Source organism: Lepidochelys kempii, chromosome 5 (genome assembly GCF_965140285.1).
Source record: "Lepidochelys kempii isolate rLepKem1 chromosome 5, rLepKem1.hap1, whole genome shotgun sequence".
Taxonomy (NCBI): Eukaryota; Metazoa; Chordata; order Testudines; family Cheloniidae; genus Lepidochelys; species Lepidochelys kempii.
Window position 1 is genome coordinate 33,815,807 of NC_136384.1, and position 19,247 is coordinate 33,835,053.

General features: G+C 39.1%; 1 protein-coding gene across 1 annotated transcript in view; it reads left to right on the forward strand.

The window, feature by feature from the left end:
* The window catches only part of ITGA2 (integrin subunit alpha 2), an 86,665-nt gene that overhangs the window by 54,622 nt on the left and 12,796 nt on the right, over positions 1-19,247 (forward strand). Inside the window, exons 12-25 of the mRNA XM_073343916.2 lie at positions 1,351-1,496; positions 2,320-2,463; positions 4,388-4,591; positions 5,448-5,584; positions 7,140-7,279; positions 8,498-8,649; positions 9,997-10,107; positions 10,443-10,525; positions 11,057-11,198; positions 12,850-12,942; positions 15,070-15,146; positions 15,304-15,387; positions 17,221-17,323; positions 18,233-18,343. Of these exons, the coding sequence (XP_073200017.1) occupies positions 1,351-1,496; positions 2,320-2,463; positions 4,388-4,591; positions 5,448-5,584; positions 7,140-7,279; positions 8,498-8,649; positions 9,997-10,107; positions 10,443-10,525; positions 11,057-11,198; positions 12,850-12,942; positions 15,070-15,146; positions 15,304-15,387; positions 17,221-17,323; positions 18,233-18,343 (1,727 nt within the window). The remainder of the gene's footprint in view (positions 1-1,350; positions 1,497-2,319; positions 2,464-4,387; positions 4,592-5,447; positions 5,585-7,139; positions 7,280-8,497; positions 8,650-9,996; positions 10,108-10,442; positions 10,526-11,056; positions 11,199-12,849; positions 12,943-15,069; positions 15,147-15,303; positions 15,388-17,220; positions 17,324-18,232; positions 18,344-19,247) is intronic.

Below are 19,247 nucleotides of genomic sequence, written 5' to 3' on the forward strand. Positions count from 1 at the left end.
AATCTCTGGTTGATCCCTTGACACTTTATCAGTGCCATTAAACACCGAAATGACTCTTCATAGAATAAAAGTTTATATTTGCCTGGCAAAACTTCTCCAAGTTTTACTGTTAAATTGCTCTTCAGTGTAAGCCTAAACCTTACAGCTAAATGTTTTTGTAGTAATACAAAATATGTAGTAAAACTGGTTTACAGAGATAATACGTACTAAAAATGTTTCCCAGTATTAAGATATTTCCTGCAGAGCAGTTTAAGTTATAATAGTGGTGGAGAGGATTAGCAATTTTTAGAAAAAGTCCATCAATCTGAAATCTGATTGATGGACTGTTAACATGTCCTACCATGTACAGTCAAGCACTGTAGTGTGTTCATTAACCGGGATTAGTGGTTTTGTGTCTTGTGGGAGAATGCATTGAGCCCATCATCAACCAGTGGGTTTCTTTCACAAACATGGCCCAGTTTGAAGAATGGCTGTGATGGTGGCCCCTAGTTTCTTCTACCTCCTTCATTTCAGGGCCATTTCCACCTTTTTTCCCCCTAACTCTCATTTGCATGCAGCTGACATTTTTGTTGTCTGTTTCGTGCTCTATAAGCCAGTGTTGCCCTACAAATCGGTCACGAGGAGTTGCATTTCACTCTCCTCCACTGAAAACCATATCTCCTTAACAAATAAATGCAAGTGTAAGTGAGCTAGGTGATGAGTGACAACGTAGCTTCCAAACTTGAATGTCTGACCTGGCTGTACAATGTTCTGTAGCTAGGACACCATGTCATATCTTCTGTTTTTCTAGTGGGTAACTAAGGACTTGTGTACACAAGGAAATAGTCCAGAATAGCTATTCTGCACTAGCTCCACATATAGACACTCTTAGGGAAGGTCTACACTTAAAATGCTGCAGTGCAGCTGTGCCTCTGTAGTGCTTCAGTGAAGACGGTACTATGCCGACGACAGAGGTTCTCCCATCAGCATAGTTAATCCACCTCCACTAGACACAGTAGCTATGTCAACAGGAGAAGTCCTTCTGTCACCACAGTACTGTCTACCCCGAGGGCTAGCACAGTATAACTGTGTTGCTCAAGGCTGTGGATTTTTCACATCCCTGAGCAACATAGTGATATCGATGTAAGTCTGTAGCGTAAACCTGGCCTTATTTTACACAGAGGGCCTTTCTGCATTTTAACTTAATCCACTTTGGGAGTGAAGAATGAGAATGTTTGCACAGAAGGCTTGTTCAGGATAGCTATTGAGCTTTAAATTCATGCCCTAACTTATAACCTTAGTAGGCAACCCCTAACTCTGCCTACTTCGCTAGATAATATCTCACAATTGTCATGTTGACTTCTTTTCTAGGTTATTCTGTTGCTGTTATCTCAACCCAGAACACTGTCTATTTTGTTGCTGGTGCACCAAGATCAAACTACACTGGCAGAGTTGTGGTTTATGACATCGACAGCCATGGCAGAGTCACAGTTGTTCAGTCCCAGAGAGGGGATCAGGCAAGTACGATCATTTTGTTCATGGACAAAAAATTTGTAGATATCTATTTTTACTGATGCAGCACTGAAACTGGTTATTCATGATTGGCAGCGGTAATGTATGTAATGTCTCTTTGAAATTAATTTTGTCTTGCAAAACGTTTAGCAGCATATCTGTCCGTTCCCCTGTAGCTACACTCTAGCAGTGAATTTGAGATTTTCTGTGACTTTCACACAGTCTCTTGTAGAATCATGGCAATTAGGTATGGGAAAAACATTATCTGGCCCTCTATGTAAATACCTCTAGTTGTGGGAGACGCCATGGATATCCATCCTCTCTTCATGAGAGGTCTTCTGGAGGAGAGATGGTACCGCAAGACTGATTTGCAAGTTCACGATATTCCTTTCTCCACTGTGAAAGCCTTGTCATGATGCTGAAAGTTTGAATTTTTATGTTATGAAAGCAGGTAAATATAAAAGTAAATCACAGGTTGGGCTATTTCATGTGCATATTTTAACATAAAAAAGAAATACATTGCACAGCACTCTCTTCTCCATTTATAGTCTTATTACACTATGTTAGTGCCATAGCAGCAACAGTATGATGGTGTCCAAAAAAATAATGAAGAGAAATAAGGTGGGTAAAGTAATAATGAATACTCAGTAAGTGGCTGAATCTTCTAACATGTAGGAAAGTTACACAAGTAGCTTTTCTTGTGAGCAGTCCCATTTAATTCAGTTGAACTGTTCGCACACACACACGTGCAAGTGTTTGCAGGATGAGGTGCAAAAACAGTGTAATTTTAGAGACATAAATAAATTACTCTTGTGTTATCAATTCCAGATTGGCTCCTACTTTGGCAGTGTGGTGTGTGCAGTGGATGTTAACAGAGATTCAGTTACAGATGTGCTGCTAGTAGGTGCACCAATGTTCATGAATGAGCTAAAGAAAGAAGAGGGAAGAGTTTATATGTTTTCCATCACAAAGGTAAAAAAAAAAGGGGGGGGGCAGGAGAGGAGGAGGAGGGCTAAGGACCTAGGTTCATGTTCTGGACATGTTGCTAGCACTGAGATCTGACATCCACATTCATGACAGACCCATGATGATGATCTCAGTTCTAGCACCAAGTTCTTGCTGTGGTTTCCTGGGACAGAAGTACTGCTGAAAAGAAGCAGACTCCATTGTTGTCCGATTTGTCACCTAAGCTACATCATTTTGTTTCTGCCTCCTGATTGACTGAAGTTTTTAAAAAAGGAGATTAACAAACATCTGGTAGATATTTTCAGATGAATACGTGTTTGTCATAAAATTCCTGAAATGCTTGGTGTTTGTGGACAGTCTTATGACTGAATGGTGGATACCTGAATATTCATGGTGGACATTCAGTATGGCTCCAGGCATCACAGAAAAAAACGAGAAGGGTGGGGTGTGTTACTATTCTATCAGTTCTAGTTAGAACTACTGATATAAAACTAGGGCATTTGATACTTTTGGGCCATAGTCAGCATCCCTTACATCAAAGTCTTTGAGTAGCAATTAAGGATTGCAAAGCTCTTTCCTGTATTACTAGGTGAAGGAATCAATCTCTATCTGCTCTGAAACTTTTCTGCATTTGATTTTTTTTTTTTTAAATCAGGTGCTGGCCCGTGGTAGGGAGCCTGAGAAACAAATGCCATTTCAAGAACATGGGAGGTGCTGGGGAGTGGGAACTCGCATATACTGAGCCAATGTGAGAGTACTGGGAGCGGCAGAAAAGAACTCAACCTGTTCAGAGTTCTAATTCTGCTTTTGTCAATAGCATTTTCTCCCAGCCCGTTAAACGGGATGAAGGTGCTACTGAGGAGAGCTGATACAATAGGTCACTTTGATAATAGGCAAACAAAAAACCCCAAACATTTGGTGGATGGATTTTTCACTTTTGCAAATAGAAACCAATTGAGAAACTGATTAATATTTTTAGTCTTTGTTAAATGATTAACTTAAAATTATTTATATTATTATTTTTCAGAATGATGTGAAAGTGATTTTAAAATAGCACGGAATTATGTAATTTGCCTGTGCTACAGGAATTAAGTGCTAGCCATTTTGGATAAACTGTCTGACTAGCATTGCTAGCATATTTCTGTACAAAACAATGAGAATAAATGGCAAACATAAAGATTTTTGTTTTGAAGTTGCTTTTTAAGATAGATAATGCAATATTACCACGTAGACAGTTTTTTCAACACTTTTTTTCTTCAGTTGGCAATAGGAAGGTCAGGAATACAAGTGTTTCCACAAATGAGTTTTGCATTAGCTAGTAGGAAATTCCATTTCTGTTTCAAAGAATTATGTCCAGTTACAAGAATTTCCATTCTCTGTGCGTAAAAATTGGAATCCAAAGCTGGACAATTCATTTATGGATTCCAAGGCCAGAAGGACCGTGTTGTGATCATCTAGTCTGACATTCCAGCATAACATGGGCCATAGAATTTCCCCAAAATAATTTCTAGAGCGTATCCAAGAGAAAAATCCAATCTTGATTTAAAAATAGCCAGTGATGGAGAATCCATCATGACCCTTGGTAAATTGTTCCAATGGTTAATTACTCTCACCATTAAAAATTCATCAATGGATATTTGAAAAATTGTGGAACATTTAGAACAATCAGATGAGGAAACTGAGGATTGTAAAGTCTCAGAAATGCATTTATATGTGCAATTAATACCTCTTTTTGCATGCGTTAATTTTTCTGCTGTAACATTTGCTGTGACTGAGGATCTAACAAAGCTAAGTGAATAGGTAACATGATGGCACATACAGTTCAATGCTGGTAAGTCTAAGGAAATGCACACTGGAAAAGAATAATGCAGGTATTTTTTCCTTTAATCTACTGACACAGTAGTTTTGTTCTTTCTTGTATTCTTAAAAGGGAATTTTGGATCAACAAGAACTCTTAGAAGGTCCACAAGGGTTAGAAAATGCTCGGTTTGGATCTGCTATGGCGACCCTTTCAGATATTGATTTGGATGGTTTTAATGATGTGATAATAGGTGCACCCTTAGAAAATCAGAACTCTGGAGCAGTTTACATTTACAATGGCAATCTAAGGACTATACGTACCAAATATTCACAGGTAAATAACTTTGTTACATAATACTGCATTCAAAGGCTTGTGATGAGATACAAAAATTCAGCTAGGTTCAAAATGAAGGATTTGATATAATGAGGGTTTTTTGTTAGCTGGTATTCTATCCTCTTTAAATACTGTCCTATTCTGTAGGCTTTTATTGGCTGTTTTCAGCATCACTTCCTTTTCCTTCATCATATGCCAACCCTAAACACTCCCAGGATAACACTTGTGCAGCTGATAGCTAGGGGTGCTGAGATAGGTGACATGAACATTTGTTGGGAGGAAGCCTAGCCCGCTGTATCTATATTTACATTTTTACTCCTGTACACCAAGTTGACTCATTTCCAGAAAAAGTTTTAGGCAGCCCATTATTTTAGCCTTACCGGCTTGGTGCACACCAGAAAATACTGGGTTAATTCCAAATGTACAGGCTTTAAAAGTATAGTATTTAAGGAGGAGACATTCAAAGGGGAATTAGATCCCCAAATCCCATAGAGTGAAATAATAATATTGTAACATGTTTCTCTCATGAGAATTCTCCTGATGCAAAAAGGGTTTGTTAGAAGATTTGTTAAATTTTCCAATCCTTGAGAATTGCTTCATGTGAGATGGAAATAAAGCTTTTCAATAATGACTAGTTGGCATGCAGCAATCTGTCTGCTTGGTCAATTTACTTCCAAGATTTAAAAAAAAAAAAAAATTATTTGCTGTCTCAGAAAAAAGGAACCCTTACAAATAATAGAGACCATCTACAAAAGAGTTTTTTTGTCTAAACAAATATGTTGCATCCTAATAGAATAACTGTGAAAATCAAATGCTTATGCTGCTGTTTGTCAGTAATCAAGCTCTCTTTTTCTAGAAAATTTTAGGATCAAATTCTGCTTTTGGACAGCAACTCCAGTACTTTGGAAGATCAGTAGACGGCCATAGAGACTTAAATGGTGATGGCATTACTGATGTATCTGTTGGTGCCGATGGAAATGTGGTTCAGCTCTGGTTAGTCAATTATTTTGGCCAGACAGTGTTTTAATATTTTGGATATAAGTAGTGCATTTGTTTAATGAAATGGCAAAAAATCCTCCAACCTCCAACCCACCTCCACTCATGGCATGTGTATGGCACGAACACAGTTGTTTTCTCATGATTATGCTAACAGAGTATCTATTTGAAAAATAGTGTCGGACTACACTACTTTCAATTGCCAGTAACAAATAATGGACTGACCTGTTTGGAAGAGCTGTTCTGTAAAGTAAGCAAATAGAGCAGTGAAATAAAAGTGGCCCCTACTTCTGACAAAATTTCTTTTCTGTCCTGCCAAGACAGCTTACAAGTTTCATCACATAAAAACAAGAACAGTTTCACAAGCACTTCCCAAAGTGATGCTGGGTATGTCTACGCAGCAACTGTCAGCCAACTCGGATTTGGGCTGCGGGGCTGTTTCATTGCTGTGTACGTTTCTGGGCTCAGGCTGGACCCCAAGCTCTGGGACCTTCCCACCATGTGGTGTCCTAAAAGTTCATGCTCCAGCCCACATCCGGAAGTCTACACAGCAACAAAACAGCCCCACAGCCCAAGTCCTGTGAGCCTCAGTTGGCTCTGGGGTTTTCTTTGCTGTGTAGACATACCCATTGTGTGCAGTACATTGCATGGTGCTAAGTTGAAAACACAGCTTGATAAATAGCTTCACTCCTCGGTTTACTATGTCCTCACAAGGTTATTATAGAGATACTTTATGAAGTATGAGTTTGCACTGGTAACAGAATTAAAAATATAAATAAATTGCCACTTCTTGCATCATAAAACTCAGATTAAAAACTAATGGCGATCTAGTACCTTTTATCCACAGTGGAACTTGGGTTGATGTCAGCAGATATTCCATATGTACATTAGAAAGCTATTTGACACTTACATTTGTTTTAGTTTGATCAATAAAAGGTATTCATATCTCTGCTTTACTCTAGAATTTGATCTAACTTGACAAAAAGTGAAGCTCATTAAAGTTTTTTGTAAATTGTAAAATGCAAACAGGAAAATCAGTTGTTAACAAAACATCATCTTGGATTTGCTTGGCAATATTATTTTAGTACTTTAAAATAATTCTTTGGAATCTTGCCCACCTAATGACAATTACATTTCTTCTTAATTAGCTTTTGTGAAAAAAAATGTAACTGCTCTGCTCAACCATTAAGGTCAGTGACTTTCCTAAAAGAACACTAGCAGTTTTCCTGAAGAAAAAATACAAGGACTTGATTCTGTCTTATGAAAAATTATTTAAAATATTAAGAGTATTAATATTGACTTAGCATAAATCTCCCATTGTACTGTATCAGTTAATGTGACAACATAAGAGAGATTTGAAAAAGAATATTAGCTATTGAAAAGAACCATTTCATCAAAGAAAGATAACCATACCAGGCTGGCATGATATGAAATCTTACAATGGGGACCATTATAAAAAAACATTTATAGTCACAGATAGGCCTATCCCAGAACTAAGTTTCCGATTTACTGTGGGTTCTTGAAATCACATGTAGCCATCTTTTTGTTTCAGGTCACAAAGCATTGCAAATATGTCCATAAGAGCCTCATTTGTACCTGAGAAAATCAGTCTGCTGAATAAGAACACTGAGATAGCCGTCAAAATATGTTTCAGTGCCAAGTTTAGACCTGCTAATAGAAATAACCAAGTGGGTAAGAATACCTAGTTGATTGCTTATGTGAATTATGTTGAAAGTGTTGCAATTCTAATATACTGGGGAAAATTAAAACAAATATTGGATTACAATCCTGTAAAAGGAAATCACTATACATTTTAATAGTGGCTGAAGAATTGCTGCTTTGTTTTATTTTAAAGCACTGCTGTCATCACTTACCTACTGTCTTTGGAAAGTGAGAGACAAGTTATATTGAAAAGAGTGCAGACGTCTCACCTATCCTGTTAGCACTATGAAGTGTCATCAGGGAGAGAGGAGTAAAGGCAGGGGAATTCAGAGGCTAGTTTTATTGCATTGAGGTCTCTAGTTGTCCTTCAGCTGCACTCCAATCCTGTCATCAGCTTTGATCACTTTGGAGGAGTAAAGGAGTAACTTAAGAAGATGGCAGGGGTACAGTGCTTGTTTCCAGGCTGCTATTTGAAGCTGCAGCAGTGACCACATCTTCTCTCTCCAACAAAAAAAAAATGTCTCCCGTTGCTAAATCACTCATGCTGAACATGCTGCTACCTCTGATGTGAGCAGACAGGAGTTCTTTTGGGATAATAGAAGAGAATTAGCCCAAACTATATGATTTTTTAAAGAAAAAAATTAAAGCCCAATCTTGGATCTTTCACCATTGTCTTCACTTGTTCATCACCGTTTGTAGGAAGTCAGGGAAATAGAAAAATATTACAAGTGTCCTTTAAGGACTTATGATACAATATTGTCAGACTTCACCTGCTCAATTATCTTTACACCAAATAATTGGCAAAATAAGTTTGACCACTTCTCTATGGAATATGGTACCTTTTCAGTGCTTACAATTTGTGAGCAACAAATAACGATGAATTTCCATAGTAAGCACTCGTAGTAAAATTTGGGAAAAAAAATTAAAGCTGAAAATGCAGCTTGATGGATGACTAGATGCAGAGTGCTTTATAGACTGTTATAGAGTTCTGTGATGTGATTGCAAGGTATCTGTATTTGGCATATTCCTGGCTTTGCAGAATGACCTTTTGCCCAGGACTCTCACATCCTCAGTAAATATTGGATTGTTTATCATTTTTGAAGTTTCATGTTTAGCAAGCTACAGAAGCCATAAAATATTACTGGGTTTTATGGCAAAACCAGTCATTCTATAATATTGAAGCCTGATTCTGATGGGAGTTGCATTGAAATTCGGACTTCACAAAAATTTGTTCCATTTCTTTTGTAGATATCAGGTACAATGCAACACTGGATGCTGATCTCCAGTCATCTAGAGTGACTTCTAGAGGATTATTCAAAGAAAACAATGAGAGATGTATGCAGAAAAATATTGTTGTAAATTCTGCAGAGACCTGTGTTGAGCACATCTTTAATGTACAGGTAAACAGTCTCAAACACCCTCATGTGTCTTAAGTCATCTAAGAGAGAAATGGGTGACTTTTACATCCAAAGATCAGAATTTTATTTGATATGGTCAATAACTTACTAAATATCTAACTAAATCTGTTTCACTTCTCAGACACCTCAGACATCTTAAAAATATAGACCCTGTTCAAATCAATGGCAAAACTCACGTTCATAGATATTAAGGCAGAAAGAGACAATTCTTCTTCGAGTGATTGCTCATGTGTATTCCACAGTAGGTGTGTGTACTTGCCACGTGCACCGGTGCCAAAAGTTTTTCCCCTAGCAGTACCCATGGGGGGAGCACCCCAGCAACCCCTGGAGTGGCACCTCCATGGCGCAGTATAAGGGGAGCTGCGTGCTCTCAACCCCCCCCCACCCCCAGTTCCGTCTTGCCACCGGTGAAGGTGCATTGGAACTGTGCTGCTCTAGCTTTGCTGTAGCTCGTCCCCAGAACTTTTCGTTCGTTCAGTGCTAGTACCTGTAGTTAGTTAGCTGTTACAGTTGGTTCATTTAGTTAGAGTACCCGGGCCGGGGCATGCCCCACACCCCGGGTTTTAAGGCGTGCGACACTTGTAGGTGTCTATTTACAGGTAGTTAACTTTGGGGATTTCTTTCTTTCCTCATACACCTAGTCTCCACTAGGGCAAATGTTTTGGGCCAATGGGTCACATCCATCAACTCCTCTTGGTTCAGCCTCATTTCAGAGCTGTCGGCCATAGAGAGGGATTGGGACAAGAGTGTTTTAATCAGTTTGTCACTGATCTGGGAAGAACCCATTCACTACTAGGAAATCAGAAGGGAGTGATGATGGGGAGACATACTCCACACAGTTAGTGCTTCTCCTGATGTCATTCATAAGGGCCCATTTGCCATATATGGTAGTCAGGCAAAGTGGGGTTGAGTCAGTGAATCCATGCTTAGGAAAGGGCCAGACTTACACAGCCAGGAAAGAATAAAACCGGTTTCATGTGGCTGCTTCTAAGGAGTAACTTCGTTCTCTGAATAGCAAGCAGCCTCTGCAGCAGCAGGGACTTTCCAGATACCAAAGTCACAGAAACAATTACAGCCTCTATGAATCCTTGGGTATTATAATGGAAATGCTGACACTGGTAGGTTCTGCTGCAATACTGCTTAGCAGACAAGCACAAAAAGAAACAAAAGGTTAAAAAGAGGCAGTGCTGCAATATTAGAAGATGAGAAGAAACACTTTGTTAGTCTCCGTTTACAGCATGTTAACATATTTTCCATTAATTATATTTATACTGTTTTAAATGATCTGCTGTACAGCCAATTGCCAGTGAATATATATGTGTATTATAGGAACCTTCTGATGCTGTAAACTCCCTTAGTCTGCGCATTGATATTAGCCTCAAGAATCCTGGCTCCAGTCCTGTCCTCGATATATATTCACCTGCCACTGTGGCCTACAGCGTAAGTATAGAACGTTACTGTATGAAAGCACACAGTGCTCCCCCAACACTGCTCCTGTTGTCACCAACAGAGTATGTAGAGATGAAAGATAGTCTTATGGTTAAGGCATTGTACTGACAACAGAAGGCATGGGTTCGTTTCCCAGTTTTAAGTTGTATGACTTTACAAAAGCTGCTTAGTGTCTATAGGTCTCGCTGAGGCATCTATAAAATGGGGATAATAAAACTAAGCTATTTCTTGGGTGTTGAAGTTAAATTAGATATAGTCGGTCTGGTCCTCAAATTGTAATTTGAAACTAAAGAAATACAGGAAAATATTTGTTCCCTTTCCTGTAGATCCCTTTTATTAAAGACTGTGGTGACGATGAACTCTGCATTTCTGATCTTGTTCTTGAGGTTCAACAGAAAACAGATGATGGGTAAGTGTTAAAGTGAGTTTTTCGGGACATTTTTGCCAACTGCATTCTGAATAAAAACTTAAGTTTCTTTGCAATGCAGCAAATATTTGTAGAAAAATATACAAAGAGTCTTTCAGTTTCTACTACTAATAGAGGATGAGAAACCATCTGTTGTACACAGATGTGTGACTGTGCTGGAAGGCAACTGAATTCTTACAGTTACTTTGCTTTTAAAGAGGATTACAGCATTTCTACTGTTAAAACTTAATGTCATATTGACATAATAATGTCAATAATGTCCTAGTCAAGATTATGCAGCTTTACAGAAAGTGTTCATTCAGGTCAGTTTTAAGAGATGAATTCACATCATTTATAACCATTGTAAAAAGTTATTGTAAAGCTACAGCTGTAAGTATGTAGAACTTTGAAATTGATGGTGCTATGCATGTGAGTTGCTGCTGCTGCTGCTGCTTAATGGAAATCTAATGCCTTTTAGTGATCTGCAATTGCAGTAGTTACTATATTTATAATACCAAACAATTTTTTCAACAGCAAACGGCCCTTTATTGTCAGCAGCAAGAAAAGAAGGCTAACATTCAGTGTGAAGCTGAGAAACAAAAAGGAAAATGCCTACAACACCAGAATCCAGGCTACATTTTCAGAAAACTTGTTTTTTGCTTCATCTTCTTTACCAGTATGTAAAATATTCACCTCCTCTCAACTTTTCCTATTATTACTGCTGTTTTTCTTGTTTCCCAGAGAAATGTTTTTCTGTCTAGTATCATTTTCCCAGCAAAGGCTGATGTGCAAACTACCCCTCCGACCCAGCTTATTCCCTAGGATACCAAAATCATCTTCCAGCTTTGTCTTACCATCAGTCAGAACTAAATGTAGCATATCACTTTATCTAGATCAAGGATAGTGACAGCCAGCTCAACAAAAAAGCTGGCAATCTATCTAGTTTGATGCTGCCTCACTATTACCATCATTTTTTCCTTGCCCTGGGACTTGGCATCCCGTAGCTACTGCTTGACCCCTCCCCTCCCCCCAGCAACACGTCTGAATACTGTTGCCATGCCACATAGAGTTTATACTTGACAAATCAAGTATGCAACATGGATAGCACTTTAAAACGCAGATTTTTGGAGCTAGAAATAGCATTACTGCCAAGGTCATGTATTTCAACGAGACAGTTAGTCAGATCAAGATGATCACTCTACCAGAAACCTAATGGATTTTTTTCCTTGCAGAGAAGAAAGGAATGTTACATATTTTGGGGACTGGAATAAATCATTTATCTGAACTCTTGCTCCCAGCCACTTAATACAGGATAAAATCCAGACCCCAGTGCCTGGCCCAGGTTACAAGGCTGCTCCTGGAAAGGTGCATGGTGAGGGTTAGAATTCAGTGGTTGAAATATCTTATGCAGGATGCTTCCATGGCTGCCTGTTGTGGGAAGGGAAGGAATGGGAGCATTCATGAAGAAGCAAATGCCTAGGCCCAACCAAGACCTATGCTCTCCTGCATGCAAATAGACGGGCTCCATGTCACTCACGTGGTATGCACCTTACATCCAGTCCCCATGGCACAGCACAACCACAACAATTCCATTGCATAAAGAACAACAACAAAAATCAGATTTTTTTAAAATCCATTGGCTTAGAGAAAGTTCAGTCTTCAAGGGCACCCATTTTCCCCAAAAAGGGCTTCTGCTTCAGAGCAGAAAGGAGCCTAGAACCAGAACTATGTGGAACTAGACAATGGAATGTGAGCGAAGTGAACTCCATCATTCAAGGAGGATTCTCTGTTTAACTTTGTATTTCGATTAATTTTCTGGAACCGCCAAATCTGGTCCCGTGCACAAAACCCATTTACACTGACTTTGTGTGAGGGCTTGGGGATGGAGTCTCCACTCTGTGCTTGAAAGCACAATAAGAGTTGATGCTGTAGGTGTCACTACGACCAGAAGAACAGGTGACTCCTCTGTCACTTTGGGGCTGTTAGTAATATAAAGCATGTACTGCTGTGGCCTCCAATCTGTATTCCTTGTTTCTAAGTACAACCCTCTTGTAGGGGTATTAGACAATAAGCAGTTGCACAGAAGCAATTCGCCAGTGGATCTATGTAGTCACAGACCCACTGTCATCTTCCCACTCCTCACCTGACCCAGTCCAAATCTCCCCTGCACATCCTCTCAACAGCTTGCCCATAGTGGAACTGCAGCTGAATTCAGGGGTGGATTTGGCCCTACATGGTAGATGTCACATTGAAAAATGTAGTGTAGGGTATTCTCTGGTTTTGTAGCAGAAGCTAATATCTGGGTTGGTTGTTTTTTTTTCCTCCAGGCTGATGGGACTGAAGTCTCATGTCAGATGGGCACTGGCCATAAATCAGTCATTTGCCAAGTCAGCTATCCTGTTTTTAAAGTGGGACAACAGGTACTGCTCAGATTTTGTATTTAAGTAAGTTTGTTATTCCTACCACAATGCTTATAAAAGGATGCCCCTTCACAAATAACAAGCACTGTTTTCTTATTAATGATTTGGTTAGATTCAAACCTCACTTTGGGTTACATGTTGCCTGTTCTGATGATGATAAACAATGGACCAAAGATCCCCCAAATCCACAGGGCTGGGGAAAGAAATGGCTCTGCAGCATGCATCTCCCTACCATGCTACTGTAATGCTTTATCTCTGTGAGGGTGGGGGGGCTGGGGACAGAAGGTGGGAGGTAGCCATTCTCTGTGATATTCTTCCCTGGGCACTGAAGAGATTTCCAGGCAAGATGATGGTGATATTCATAATGATTGGGAAAGAAGGGAGTGGGGGAAGGATTAAGAGCTCTGTTTTAGCCATGTTTACTTCAGCTGACAGCTAGACACCCCCGAGGAGATTTCAGAAAGACAGACTGAGATGTTAGTTTGGACAGAAGAAGACAGGACTGGAGTACAGAGAAAGATCTGAGAGTCATCAGCACAGAGATAGTAGTTGAAGTTGTGTTTGTGAATGAGATTACCCAGAGATAAAATGTAAAATGGGGGAGAGAAGGCAGAGTCTGTGAAATCCCCACAGAAAGTTGGATGATGGATGAGGAGGATTCAGTTAGAGAGGAGGAGTTGGAGGAGAACCAGGAGAGGACAAAGTCATGGAAGCCGCGGAATGTCAAGAATTCAAGAGCAGGAGCACGGTCAACTGGGTTGAAGGCAGCTGACCAGTCAAGGATGATGAAGATGGAGTAATGGTTCTGAGATTTGGCTAGGAAGAAGACACCAGAGACTTTGTCCAGAGCAGTTTGTTGAGCTGGGAATTCCTGCTTGGTTCCATCAACAGTAACTCCCTCTCCAGGGCTGCAAACATAACCAATTTGTGGGAGCTGCGCTGCCATGGAAGGAGCGGGTAGCCCAGCACCTAAAAGGAGGTGTGTAAATCTCAGAACACCAAAGTTTTAGGAAGCCCATCCTCTTCTCTGTTCCTCTGGGGCAGGAGGGAAACAGTCCTCCCATTCCATGACAGGGTAATTTGGAACAATAAGAAGCTTGCCGGTTAGAACAGAAACATGTTCCCTGTGCACAAACAATTCACTGGATTGAATGTGACGCCATTTTAACAGCTTTGGTCAAATTGGACCTGTTATGGATTATAGACAGCAGAATGAATACAGGGAGTTGTGTGACTTTTCATTCACCTGTGTTAATGCTTAGGGATGTATATAATCCAAATAACTTCATATTTTATTAATGACCTTGGCACCAAGTGGGAGTGTGCTAATGAAACAAAGTTGGGAGGCACCATCAATACAGAGGAGTGAATATTATACAGGAAGAACTGGAGGATCCTGAGGACTGGAGTAATAGAAGTGGGTTAAAATTTCATAGTATGAAATGCCAGGGACTAATCAGAAATTCTGTAATACATGGGGGGCTCATCAGTTGGAAACAGCAGAGAAAGACCTGGGTATCTTAGTTGATCATAAGATGACTGAGACACTAGCGTGAAGCAGTCATGAAAAAGGCAAATATGATTTTAAGACCTCTCAAGTAAGGTACTTCCAGTAGAGATAGGGAAGAATTAATGCCATTGTACAGGGCACTGGTGAGACTTCATCTTGATTACTGTATACAGTTCTGGTCACCCATGATCAAGAAAGATTAATTTAAATTGGAACAGGTGCAGAGAAGAGCTATTAAGAAGATCAGGGGAATAGAGATCCCTAAGTTTCAAGAGGATGGTTTATTTTGCCTATAAAAATGAAGGCTGAGAGCTATGCTTAAATTTCAGGGAGTCGCAGTCCTGGGAAGAAAAAAATTAAAGCTCAAAGGCAGGTCACTGAGAAGGGCAGAGCTGCTGCCTCAGACAGTGCCCCAGGCTCCTGCTGCTGCCTCACACAGTGCTCTGCCTCTGTCCTACTCCCCCATAGGCAGACACCACCCAGGCATTGGTGTGTCCATCACACTCGATGTTTATGTGCAGATAAATAATTACTATAATTATATTTGCTTGTAAGCAATTTTAAATTTGCTTATTGTATAATCTGTTTATTTGTTTGTCTGTTTATCTTTTGTGTAGGTATATTTCGATATTAATTTTGACTTTAATCTCAAAAATCTTCAGGATATGGCAAATATAAGTTTTCATGCTTTGAGGTAAAGTACATTCTTATATAATAATTTCATTTAAAAAGCATCCCCTGCCAGTGCTGCACAGTTAAAATATAATTTAACTATCATTGCCAGTGTAATTTATTTTAAATGTAATTGTGAGTTATAATACATGAGTGAACAAACTGTTTTTGATAAATAGTGAAAGTAATGAAGAGCAAGAAGCAGACAACCAGGTCTACCTGTCAGTTCCTCTGCGGTATGATGCAGAAATTCACTTAACAAGGTACGTTGAATAAAGAAAAGAATCTGTCATTTTTGTCAAAGGTATTAGAACATAGAGGTGCCTCTGAGAGACCTTAGATTCACTCTTTATTTGGCTGCTGTTAGAAATTCCTGCTTTATCAAGTACAGGAAATGTCGTCATCTTCTCTTTGTATAATATTGCATGGCTTTTAAAAAGAAAAATAATAAAAAGATCATATATGACCCTAAATACATACATAGCCAGGTACAGATATTATAAGTGCTCAGATACTGCAGTGGTGGCAACCATATAATTACCTAGATAGGTAGTGCTGGCTGTAACATCTGTATTCTAGCTAGGTCAGCACAAAAACCACCAACAAAAGTGCTGTGTTTTTAATGATCTAATTAATGTACAGTATATACGGTAGTGGGATTGCTGGCTCAAATGTATTGAAAGCCCTTTTCAAAATGGATAGTTTGCTTGGGGTCAAGGAAAAGCCTCATTATCTAGGATAAACTATTTATGGTGATATATGATGTACTCATGCAGCGAACTGCAGGTGAAGGAATAAATATAATATCTTACTTTCTGTAGTGCTTTTTTCATGCCAAACGATCCCAATGAAATGTATAAACTTAAACTGATAGAAAAAAACAGCAATCACTCCAAACTCAACTTTTGAGGTGAAAGGTGGCATCTGCTTAAAAGTGCACAGCAACAATGAATTTGAGGGTAGTTCTACATGTATGGTGGCATGTAGAATACAGATAGTGCATTCCCAGCTAGCACAGATATAAGTAGCAGTGTAAACACTGAGGCACTGTTTAAGTGAGTAGAGTGCCCGACGCACCTGAACCCTCACGTAATACTTTACACAGCTCTCTCTGCACCCAAGCCGTGCCTCCCATGTCTACGCTGATTTGTTCCACAGTTGGAGCGTTTCCCTGCCTCAGTAAAAGAATCTGACAGCAGGGAACGACTGGCAGAGGGGAGGCAGCAGGAAAAGTCTCCAGTCTTCTACTGCAGTAGGAAAAGACTTCAGTAGGTCTCCCTTGCCAGAGCCTTCTCCTGCCGCAGTGAAAGGCTCCAGCAATGGGAAGATGCCAGAGCCTTTCACTGGTGCGTGTAGCTACATGCTGCAGGGAGTGTGGACGCAGCCTGCCTTTCACTATAGCGTGTAACCACATGTACCTTACATACTATTGCAAGTATAGGCCAGTTTAGACAAGGTCTGAGATATTATTTTTAGAATAATTTGTCCCATAAATACAGTGTTTAACAGCCCCAATTTTGCAAAAACTATTACAATATCTTGAAAGACCCAGATGTGACACCTCACCAAGTGTGCCAATTCCTACGTCCCAACAGCAAGATGAATCCAGGAGTTTTTTCCCAAAATGCTGACCAGCTGTCGTCTTTGTACCATTCCATGACAGATATTTTCTTCTAAAACACCTCTATTCTGTAGAGCAATTAGTGTTAAAATGTATGCAACTTTTCATCTGTTATCTTTTCAATAATCATAATTTCCAAAAATCTCTGGATAAAAACATTTATTTTTTGTTTACAGCAGCAATAATATACTCCTTGTTTAATGTGTATATTTTAACATCAGTGGCAAATTTTTACCACTTCATGGTATTGCTGTGCTGCGCTATATTTCAAATCCTCTTCGAGATTTGGGCTCCAATAAGAAGTTTCCTGTTTCTTAAACAACTTTTTAAATTAAACTAAAAACAAGGGTACAAATAATTTGAATCTCTTCTTATTACACTTCTGAACTCTGATTCACTGATTTATAATGAACCAAAAAGCATCCAATTACAGAGCTGCCAAATAAAAATCTGTTGTTTTATGGTTGATTACCAGGCTTACCAGCATAAATTTCTATGAAGTATATTCTGATCGTAATATTCCTTCCACTGTGAATAATTTTGAAGAGATTGGTCCTGCATTCAATTTTTCAGTGAAGGTTAGTAAACATTTCTGGGGATGAGACAAGATCTTGCCTTTCCATCTATAGTCTGTACCCAAAGAGCAGACAAAAAGATGGTCCTTGGTATGTTTCACTTTGCTGCTTTATGAATTTGGTTGATGAGGAAAATGATTCTAAATAGCTGAAGGATGAATGCTTCACCACCATAATGCACAGCCTTCACTTGCTTAAAGATAAGATTCCCATTTAATGATGGGCAGTCTTATGTACGTTTGGTTCTCCAGTTGCTCACATTAGCCCAGATCTTGCAAAGACTTACATATGTGTTAACAGTGAAGTCAGTCTATCAGTTCCTCTGCAGACAGAAATCAATGGGACTACTCAGAGTACATAAAGTTAAGCACATTCATAAGTCTTTGCAGGATTTGGGCCGTTGAAAGAAGACACACTGATTTCTTTAGTTTGGCTAAGGGCTAAGTATTCAGTGTTCAAGGAAGTACATGACCAAGTCTGATTATTGATAACTGTATTGGTTATGTAACTCTGGAAAAAGTTTAGCTGCAAATATGCAACATGGCAGAAACCTAAATTTAATGGTAACAACTGTGGGAATGTAAATGTAACCTATCTTGTAGGTCATTGGCTGCAACAAAATATTTGCTTTTCCAGAAGCGTTTTATGCAACTAATGAGAGTGGTTTTATTTTGTTTTGAAAGCAGCCAGGTATTCAAAATTATATGGTATAAATTATTTTACATGAATGCTGGTATAATACAATTACTGCCCAGTTAGAGATAAGTATAGGTATAGGCAAAAATATTGAAGTGAAACCAGTTCCGAGTTTTAATCGGTCTTAGAGCATTTTGATGTTCTTGGTATAGCTCAATAATTTGTTTGTATCCAGTTATAGCTAAATAAATTAATAACTAGCTATTTTCTATTTAGATTACAACGGGAAGCATTCCAGTAAAGGTGGCTTCTGTAAAAATCCATTGTCCACAGTTGACTAAAGGAAACAATCCTCTGATGTATCTAACTGCACTGGATACAGATCAGGTGAAGAACTAAACTACATCAATTACAAACTGTAACTTGTGTAATAAATGTAACGTAGACTCATTAGAATAATGGTATAAGAGCTGAGACCTAGGATCAGACAGTCAACAAGCAGTCATGGTGTGATGTCCTGAGACTGCATTTTAATGTTTGTATTGATGTTGTCTCCATTCACTGGTAAAGTGGCTCCCACATCCTGACAACAGGGAATCTCCACCCTTTCTTTCTTTTCAGTCCTAGTTGATAGGAGGAAGAGGTAGGATGCTTCAATGGTTGGGGCACTAACCTAGGATGTAGGAGCCTGAATTCATGTCCCTGCTCTGCCACAGGCTTCCAACATGGTCTTGGGCAAGTCACTTAGTCACTCTGTTGATCAATTTCCTATCTGTAAAAATGGGGATAATAGTATTGCCTAGTGTACCTGTCAAGGACTGGTGGAAAAAACGACATGTGATCACATAATTAAAATCTGTAACATAAAGAATTAAGTGATTTCCAAATGGGAGTTATTCCACTGATTTTAATGGGACCAGGATCTCAACTTAAATGTTTAACCAACAGTTAGCTCCATGTCTGGGACTAGTTTTAAGCATGTGGTGGTGTTAAGATTGCCAGGAATGGAACAGGCTCCTTCATTATTCTCCATTCAGAACTTACTCAGAATATTGCCCTCAGGGAAACTCACCTTATCTGAATGCACTTCCTTTATGTATGTTGAGAAAAACCAGGGTCCAATATTAGTGCAGACAATGTTTTCAAAGTATTTCACACCTTACACATAAGTCAAAGGTCATGTACTTCTCAGTTTGTAAAATTTGATAAACATAAGCTGTTCTTTTAGAATTACCAAAACATTTTAAATCAATTTAATTCTGAATTGTAAAGGAAATTAATACATTATCAG